A 10,713-nucleotide genomic window follows, 5' to 3' on the forward strand; every position below is an offset into this window, starting at 1 on the left:
TAATTTCCACTATTTGATCAAATATGTCTATACACACCTCTTGCAACAAGTTGTTCTCGAGGTATTTTTTCCATACTCTGTTTATAACAAGTGTTGAGATTGAAATATGGGCATTGAGAGATGACCTTCAACTTTTGAATTTACATGTCAATAATCTTGAGCTTGAAAAGAATGCTATTAGTTTTATTGCTAATGTTGTAAATTCTAAAGTTTCGACTATAATAGATGACTACAAGATACTTCAAACTATTATTTGAACAATTGAAATTGTAACCCCCCAAAATTTTTATTTCTGCTTTTGTGAAAATGTGACACAACTGTGCATCTGCTTCAGTGGTTAAGTGTTCTGGGTGTGTGTTTGTGCCCTAAGTTCAAGCTTTAGCTTGGGAAAATTTTGATATTTTCTTTTGGTCTAAGCCTTGCTTTGTAGGAGTGAGCTTATAGTTAATTATTTACAAAACCACATCAGAATGAGCCTGCTGGTTCAGGTGGTAAGGGAGTCAGTGTGTTGTGTGGAGATCCTGAGTTCGAATCCCTGTGTAAGTGTGGGTATTATTTTTGCTCAGTCGTTCAATAGAATTTGGGTGGGGCTGAAATACTGAGATGGTTGTGAGTTAGTGGGATTGTGAGAGGAAAATTATGGAGGTTATCAGATTGCTGAAGATTGTACAGTTTGAAATTTTTTCCCAAATTTCCCGAAAAAAAACTAACGTTCTTTTCTCTATTGCTCTCCTCTTTGCTTTTTTCTTCTCTCATTTGTCTTCCTCTTCTTTTTCTTTTTGATTTTTGAACTGTAATTGCTAGCTAATCAGTGAGGCCTGTTGGTTACTGTGGCTCTTTTCTGTTTAACACCATTTGTGATTCGATTCGGTGAGTTTGGGTAAGGTAATTCGGCCTCGTTTATTAAAGTTCGTTATCAAGGGTTGTCGTTTTACCGTCAGGAGAGGATTCAGGAACTCGAAATCGCTCGTCGGGGACATAGTTTTGTAGGAATTGACTTTGTTCGATCGAAGGTAAAGGGTTGTCACTTGAGGGGTGAATAGCTCGTTGTGGAGATTTTAGTTCAATTTTAAAAGTCTAATCCAATGTTTATGATGATCAATCTTAGGTGTTGTATGGTTCAGCGAGTGTCTCCACATAAAAAACGTACCAGGTGTGTACTCGAAACACAGAAATCGAGCTTTTGACAAAAGCCAAAAAAGGCCACTGTCAATGCCACACGGGCGTGTGGTCGCCCGTGTGGTAGGCCGTGTGCGTCAACATGGCCATGTGATCAACAAAGGCCAAGCCGTGCGCAAGACACGACCATATGATGGCTGAGGTGTAGCCGTGTGGGCCACGCGGGTTACGCCAAATTGGGCGTGTGGGCCTACATAAGCACGCCACAAGGGCATGTGATATCTGGGTCGGCTGTGTGATCCACACGAGTAAGGTCAATCTAGGTGTGTGGGCCCACATGGGCAAGCCACACAGGTATGTGGGTCCATTTATTTGAATTTTTCCCTAGGGTTGCACGAGTTGTCCCAAACAATTGTGGACCTACTATAGGCTCGGTAAGGGCTGACTAAACCCTAAATTGTATGATTTGATTGACTGATATGTTATTCTAAGCATGTTTGATGATTAACTAGTATGATTGTCTATTTTCTGTTGTTGAAAGCATGATTATTTATAAATTCTGTATGTATGTTCTGATATCTGATTTTTGGGGTTGGGATGATATATTTTTGGAGGAAGTGTCTGAAAAGCAGATTATGCCTAATATGTGGCAGCATGGCTGCAATATATCTGTTATTTCTGATATGTGCCGTATCAGTACATTATGATGTGTAAGGCTGGGTGAGTGTTTTAAACCCCACATGATGTGTAAGGCTAGGTGGGTGTTTTAAACCCCAATGATGTGTAGGGATGGCCGGAGATGGTATGTAGAGGAAGGGGTTGGATATTTGATTTCTGATTCTGATGTGTATATCTATATCTATATCTGAGATGGGCTTAGCCCCAAATATGTATCTGTATCTGCAATGGGCTTAGGCTCGAATATGCATCTGTATCTGTGATGGGCTTAGCCCCGAATTTGTATTTGATTCATTCTGACTCTTTATTGTGTGCATGCTTAATTCTGTGGGGTTACACACTGAGTTTACGTAAACTCACTCCTTTCTGTTTTTTCTGTTCAGGTAATCCACTCTTTGATCGCCGCAGCAGGGGACTTGACGGTGACCACTCGCCATAACTATCTTATTTTATTTTGTTTATAGTTTTATTTAAGCTTGGCATTGAGATTTGAGAGTTGTATTTTTCTGGGACTCCCTGGACTGTTTAAAACTGTTTGGTTGAGTTTTTGGGTTTGGATTTAACTTACTTTTCACTAAAACGGTTTTTATCTAAAAACATGTTTTCTAAATGCTCAAATGAAAGAGAGCTTTGAAATTAATAAGGGCGAGAAAGGCTAATAAATTGGAAAGATTTTAACTTAACGACAACGATTTTCCAACCCATTTCATGTGACACCTCCGAATTTGGCCATAACGTTTAGGTCGGATTTGGAGTGTTACATAAATTCAATATACTTTAAGAAAAGGCAATTAGAGTGTAAACCTTCTGGCTAAGTGAAGGAGCAGTTTTTATTTTAATGTCTCCTCGAATAGTTTAAATAATGTCTTATTTTCATGATTGACATAAGACACTTAGCTCTATTTCGTTGGGCAAGGCCCTTGGACAATCTATAATGCGCACAATTTATACTTAGTTATTGGCCAATAAGATATTAGGTTAACGAAAAAAATTTAGCTTATTAGAACACCGAAATGTTAGACATAAGTGTTATTCAGTTTATTACTTATAATGATTAATTTTAATAATAATTGTAGGTATAATTTTAAATTAAATTAAAATTAAAATTTTATATTAGAGGTTTAGGCTGTAGATATTTACAATTGGATTTGAAGTACATTTATTAAATTCTAACGTATATATTTTTGGATTCTTATAATTTTTCATTCGAATTATAAAACTTTATACTCAAATTCAACATTACTTATTGTAGCTTCATCGATTAAAGGGCTGTGATGGCATTGGCATCAATTTGGCATTTCATTATTCAATAAACAACAATCTTTTTAATTGTTGGGAAATTTTATATTTATACATAAAAACAAAACTCAGAGAAAGGACAAAAACATGGTTGCGGCCAAGGCATCTTATATCACATTTTCTAATTATAAATATATATCCGAATAATAATAATATAAAAGCAAATGAATATAAAACACAATAAATAAATAAAAACTATTTTAATGTACATAATAAAATTCCACCCTAAGTACTTAATCTTAACTAATAATACTGAAATTGATATATTTATAGGTAGTGAATAATTTTAAAATATATATTATACGAAAAGGTAAAACATATAAATATCTTTATTATTACAACTCAATGCATGTGATATAAAAATATAAATTAGTGTAAAACATGATTACTTGGTGAGTAATAAAACATAACAATAATATGTAATATGTATTAAAATATAATAAAATGTAATAAATTTAATATCTACAAAATCATAATAGAAATCAAGTACAGATTAAGAAATATATATATATATATATATATATATTTTACAATAAAAATATAAGATTCTTGAAAAAATTGAGAAAATGAATAACCGGTTAATTGTGAGAAGTGGGTAGTTTTCTAATTACATGAGTAACTCCTTCAAAGAGATGGTGAAAAAGAAAATTCTACAAAAACAAAACTATGAGGTATGGTGTGATGATTATTTACTTCATCTCTTAATTATGTGGTCGATGGTTTGATCCTTTGCTCATGGGAATAAATTATCATGGGTTAAGTCACCTGTCCAGACCCAAAAACTCGCTTGAAAAGTGAGAAGGTTTGGGCAAAAAATAGGCCTGAAAAATGGACTTAAATAAAAAATAAGGCTTATTTTCTAAAGGGGTCGGGCCTCGGGTAGGATTTTTTGGCCCAAACTCGGCCTGAATTAGCCTATACTTTTTTTCTGGTATTTTTTGTTGTTGTTTTACTGTCATTTTACAATTATATTGCTACTACTTTGTTGTTATTGTTTGGACATTGTATAACTTTTGTTTTATTGTTAATTTTGCTACTATTTTAGAGCCATTTGCTTGCTAAGTTGCAACTATCTTAATGTTATTTGAGTATAAAGACTTTTTTAATATATTTTCAATTTGTTGAGAAATATTTATTTTAATATTTTTAGTGCATTTAATGTATTATATTTTTTAAATTTATTTTTATATAAAAAATTAATACTGGTGAGCCGGGTCAAGCTCAAGTTTAGCATTTTTAATTTAGATCGAGCCTGACAGAATTTTAAAACCATTTTTGGGTCAAGCAGGGCCCAAGCCTAAAAAGTGGGCTTAAAATTTTGCATCGACCCGGCTCGCGATCAAGTTTAGAATAGAACATTTTTTATGACCAATCGTTAACTTCTTGAAGAGCACCCATAATAAATGGAATAATTATTACTGTCAACGAAGAATACTTTGATTACAACATCTTTACACTATGAATAATAAAAAGAATAAGAAAAATTATTAAATTACTAAAAGATTCTATTTGTATATGTATCTATTATTTATTTTAGTTTTTAATTTTTTTGTTAAGTATACATAATATTTTTAATAATAATATATTGGGTTGTTTAAATTTGTTTAATTGAGATGGTATTAATTGATTAAAATATTAAAGACTTAGTCAAGCTTTTTGATTATTTCAAATTTGGTTCCCTAAATTTATATTTTAATTTTCTGTACCAAAATATAGTAATATTATATCTTCAACTATGATTATATCAACTAATCAAATATGTTGTTAATAGTACCCATTGATTTTTTATTTATCATTACGCCTAAGATATCCAGTGTTGCATGGATGACCCCGATTGATATTGGTATATTTTAATCTGTCATTTTAAGTTTATCAATATTTTTTTATATATATTTCATATTTATAGTCTAATTTTTATTTTCTTAATAAATTATATACTATATAAACATGCAAATATATTTCAATTACTTCTATATAAATATATTTATATCCAAATATAAATGTTAAAATTATTAATTAGATTGAATAACTTAATTTAATAATTTTATTTTAATTTTAAATATAATTATAAAAAATAAAATGCTTAAGATAAAAAAATTAAAATTATGTTTAAAGTATTAAAATTTTGTATCAACAGGTATGGACTGATACAAACTAGCATTGGCCGAAACACATCGAAACAATCAAAGCGCACCACAATCTTGACCGAAACAGAACCTAAACTACTTGGTAACATCTAAGGACTAGAACGGTCATAGTATCAATTAATATTAATACATTATGATATTTAGATTATCCCCCCTCTCCAATTTTATTTTGAACATTGGACCGACCCATCGCAGACTTCAATAGGAGAGAAATTTTGATATATACTAGATTATGACACACCCACGATGAGTTGAAAGAGATCATGTAAAAATATATTTATAAAAAATTGGCTAAAAAAGTTCAAATCCCATAAAATGTTAATGTCCTTCAAAATTTATGTTGAGAAACACGTTAAAGCTATATTTATTACTTTGTAAAAAATGAGAATTTAGTCAATTTTCAATTGAGTTGATATTCAATCGACTCATAGTAGTAACTTAATCAAGAGCTTAAATATAGTAAAGATGTAATCAACAAAAGAGATTTCTTCAAATTTTTGGTTGAGGATATCTTATTGGAAAGTATTTAAAAAAATTAATTGCACAAAAATTTTATAAAATTTTAAATTGAATCTTAAATTTTAAAAATTTTAATTGAGTTTTAAAATATTATTATTGTATAAATCACATTCGTTCATCAACTTATCGTTAGCTTAAGAATTGAATGGTAGCTTGAGTATAGGCTTTTTTACCCAAATAATTTAAAAAATAAATAATTACGAAAAGGTATGGGAAACATATTAATTACAAAAATAGGCTTTTGTTACAGTGTTCTGACGGTGTCGCTTGATATATTGACGGCATCAGACTAAAATGTGATGACCTAAAATATTCAGGAATCTGATCTGTATATTTCCCATTTTGATTGGTAGCTGGAAAAAAGCTTTAAACGGTGGCGGCACCAAACTTTAAATAGGGTAAATTGCTTCGTAAACCCCCTTGTTTATTATTTTCTTTTATTCCCTTTTAACATTAAAAATAAAGAGTACTCTTACCAATTAGTCCAAAAAAAAAATTTCTATCAAAAAGTATTTTTGTAAAATAAGTCGATTCAAACTAAAAATAAATTTTATTTATTTTTTAAAACTAATTTTTTATTCATATTATGTCTAACATAGCCGTTAATAGTATTCATAATAGTTTTCTTTCACTCACATTATATTTGGAAACTATAAATTTAACTAATAATTATATTTGATACATAATAAGATTTTTCTAAAGCTTTTATAATTATAATTTTATATTGTGTCCGTAAATCAAATTGATAATCAAATTATAAATTATAATAGTTTTATTTTGCTAACATTATATTTGGAAACTATAAATTTAACTAATAATTATAATTTATACATAAAAGATTTTTCGAAGCTTTATAATGATAATTTTATATTGTGTTCAGTAAATCAATTTGATAATAAAATTATAATTATTTTTGAAAAATAAATAAAGTTTATTTTCGGTTGAAGTAAGCTTTTTATAAAAATACTTTTTGGTAAGAGGCCTCTCTATTTTTTATGTTAAAGGGAAATAAAAGATAATAATAAATAAGGGAGGTATATGAAGTAATTTACTTTATTTAAAGTTTGGTGCCGCCACATTGTGAGACACATCCTTAGAGCCTTTTTTCTTTCAGCTGCCAATCAAAACAGGAAATTCACAGATCAAGTCCTTAAAGTTTTAATATTATCAAATTTGAGTCTAGTGCCGCCAATATGTCAAGTAGCACCATTAGAACACTGTAACAAATGCCTATTTGCGTAATTAATCAGTTTTTCATACATTTTTTGTAATTAATTATTATTTTATATTATTTAAGTAAAAAATCATTGAGTATGACATAAAATATTTTTATAATATGTAATACATGGATAATTTTGGTAATAAGTTGAGAATTAAATTAATAAAAAAAATGAAGGAAGAATAAAGCAGTCCAATAGATATCAAATTGATGGAAATGTTTAAAATCTACTCCATCTAATATTAAAACTTAAGTTGATAGTTAAATTAATAAAAGAAATTTTAAAATGTGAAGTAAAATTTGGAAATAAGGAGTGTACATCACAAAATAAATAAAAATAATAATAGATTTGAAGTTGGAATGATAATATTAACAATCACTTTTTGATATATTTTATTTCATACGGCATTTAAAGAAAACTAAAAAGTAAATCTATGAATATACTTTTATAATAGTACAGTATGGACTTCTTTGTACAGCACAACTTTGATTTTAGGTGTTTTTGCGTCGACACTAATATGTACGCAGCCCCTATATATACTGTTATTTTCAGCTTTGAATCATTTCTCTAGCCATCTCCAAACAGAGCTCAAGGAGAGAGAAAGAGAAAGAAGAATGGTGAGAGCTCCATGCTGTGAGAAAATGGGATTGAAGAAAGGTCCTTGGACCCCTGAAGAAGATCAGATTCTTATCAATTACATTCAACTCCACGGCCATGGCAACTGGCGTGCTCTCCCCAAACAAGCTGGTAAGTTACTTGGTTTAAAATCCAAACAAACATACATGCAACTTCATCGTCTTGATCATTTGTAATTTTAGTATTTATGGGTTCCGATCTTTTTTCTCATCTTGTTTCATGTCTTTCTGTTGTTGTTGTTTTGCTTGTCTTTTTCCAGGTCTATTGAGGTGTGGAAAGAGTTGCAGACTACGATGGACCAACTATTTGAGGCCAGACATTAAACGAGGGAATTTCACCAGGGAAGAAGAGGATACCATTATCAACTTACATGAAATGCTTGGTAATAGGTAATATCCCTTTCTTCCTCAGATCCAACTTAACTTCATCATGACTTAAGATCTTGACAACTAGATTGATCTTCTCTTCATATATATATATATATAATAATTCAAGATATCGGAATATGCTGTTTTTTAATAATACCCCATCGGTCTGCTAACCATTTTTAATTTCTATTTGGTTATTAATTAAATATAAGCATAGAAACGTGTGGGACTGAAAAGATTCCTTGCCGCGATTGTCACTATGTTTATTATCAACACGATTCAAAGTTCCCAAAAAAACAAAAAACACTTAAAATATCAAACAAGATCATCACTTTGGTTACTGCACTTAAACACTAAAAAACAAACCCCGTTTTCCATCTTTTATTTCATCACTGCCCCAAGCCAAGATTCTGATTCTCGTTTTTGTTTCAGATGGTCGGCAATTGCGGCGAGGTTACCGGGAAGAACGGACAACGAAATTAAAAACGTATGGCACACCCACTTGAAGAAGAGGCTCAAACACAGCCATGGGTCCAATGCCAATAACCGACAACCTATTGATCCTTCCGAAGACATCAAAAGAGAACAACAACCCGTGACAATTTACAGTCCAGTTTCCCCACCACAATCCAGCAGCGACGTTTCCACAAGCGAAAACAACAGCAACAGCAACACCTTCACCACCAACACTGAAACCAACGAAGACGTCTCTGAAATCGATGAAAACTTCTGGTCCGAAGTATTATCGGCTGATAACTCAAGCATGGCCGCCGATTTCCGAGTGGTTGGTTCGGACCAATATTTCCCAAGCTCTCCGCCTCCTCCATTACCAGCATTGGAAACAGTGAATGGCTGTGGTTCCAATCTTTATGATACCGATGCTAACATGGATTTTTGGTATAATCTTTTCACCAGAGCAGCGGATTTACCTGAACTACCTGAATTTTGAGTTGCCTATTTTTGTAATTAACTTTAGTGGTAACCCTTTAGTTTCTTTGATTATTCAGATTGGAGTAGAATAAAATGAAAAAAAGAAAAATGTATCGATCTTGATATTGTCAAAACTTGCAAATTACTCTTCCAAAATAGAATAATTTGGGCGGCACTGACCAAGTGATTGTCAAAAGGAAACTATAATTAATGCGTGTGCTTGTCAAATACTAACTCCACTTCATTAATTGCTATTTAATTATCCCTTTAATGTACCTATAAAATACAGAGATTAATTACATTAGTTACTGTTAGAGGTGTGCATGGGCCGGGTTCATAAAAAATTTTGGCCCGTTTTCAAGGCCCGGCCCGAAATATGGGCCTGAAAATTTATCCAAGCCCGACCCGAGAAAAAAATGGTAGGCCCGAGCCCAGCCCGGCCCGGCCCGGTCATATTAAATTTTTTTTGCTTTTTTTATTAAATAAAAAACTTTAAAATATAATAAATCAAATACATTTAAAACATAAAAACAAATATTAAAACAAAAAATAAATAAATAATGTGACTAAAATAATTATTAAAATAATACATAAATTAAAAATATAATAAAAAGTAATTATATTAAAATTGAAAAATTAAAACAAATTAAAACTAAATTAAGAATTAAATTATATTAATAACAAAAGTTTTACAATATCAAAATAACATCAAAACAACAAAAAAAGTAAAGTAAAAGTACTAAAGTTATTTAAAATTAAAAATAAAATAATTTTAAAATAATTTAATATTAAAATCGGGCCAGGCCGGGTAGGGCCGGGCCTGGGCCAAAAAAATCTTACTTGAGGCCCGGCCCGTTTTCTAAACGGGCCTCGTTTTTGTCCAGCCCATTTTTGGGCCTATATTTTTACCCAAACCCTCTCATTTTTAGGCGGGCCTTGGGCAGGAGGCGCCGACCCATGCACACCTCTAGTTACTGTCTCGTTGCAGCAGATTCTTTAAGAATTTTTTTTTATTTAATTATACTTTTATATTTATATATTCAGTCTCTATAACATTTCATTATAATAGTCAAATTTATAAAAGAATTAATTTTTTTTATTTTTTATTTTATTCTTCTAACAATTTTTCACTTATAACAACAATATTCATAGTTGTAAGAGATATTTTTATTAAATTAATTCACTATAACAACACATGATCTAAATTTTTAAGTAAAATTATAGTTGTTTAATATAAATAAGTCTATCAATTATCATTTATTAAATGAAAATGATCTTAATTAAAATATTATTTAAATAAAATGATTAAATTTCACCTAAAGAAATTTAATAATCATATTGAAATTAATTTCGATGAATAGAATTAAAGACATCAATTCAAAAAATAATTAAGTTCCTAATTAATATTTTACTATGAATTTGGAGCATCGTAAACTTATAAATTGATTACTTAAATTTAGTAACTCATGATAAATTGATTAATATAATTTGATAACTCTTGATTAATTGAACTTGTTAGACTTGTGAATTTTATAATTAATAATGTAAAAGAATGTAAAATAAAATATGCATAAAAGCAATAATACATGCACATGTTATACGTCTTTTAATTTTGTTGATTTAGTTTCCACTTTCTTTCTTTTTGAATATAATTCTCACTTTCATTATTCAATGAAAATTCACGATGTAAATTCTACGGTAAAGCTTACAACAATTATCTCACTATAACAACATGTTATTATGGGTGTATAACAACCACCTCTTTATAATAAGCAAAATCTAGACAAATAAATAAAA

General features: G+C 30.2%; 1 protein-coding gene across 1 annotated transcript; it reads left to right on the forward strand.

Moving 5' to 3' along the window:
- Positions 1–7,431: 7,431 nt before the first annotated feature.
- On the forward strand, positions 7,432–9,117 carry LOC108487297 (transcription factor MYB14-like). Its single transcript, XM_017791601.2, has 3 exons — positions 7,432–7,729; positions 7,878–8,007; positions 8,419–9,117. The coding sequence occupies exons 1-3, from the start codon at positions 7,597–7,599 to the stop codon at positions 8,933–8,935; spliced, it is 780 nt and encodes a 259-aa protein (XP_017647090.1). The 5' UTR covers positions 7,432–7,596; the 3' UTR covers positions 8,936–9,117.
- The last annotated feature ends 1,596 nt before the right edge of the window (positions 9,118–10,713 follow it).

Source organism: Gossypium arboreum, chromosome 11 (genome assembly GCF_025698485.1).
Source record: "Gossypium arboreum isolate Shixiya-1 chromosome 11, ASM2569848v2, whole genome shotgun sequence".
Classification (NCBI taxonomy): domain Eukaryota; kingdom Viridiplantae; phylum Streptophyta; class Magnoliopsida; order Malvales; family Malvaceae; genus Gossypium; species Gossypium arboreum.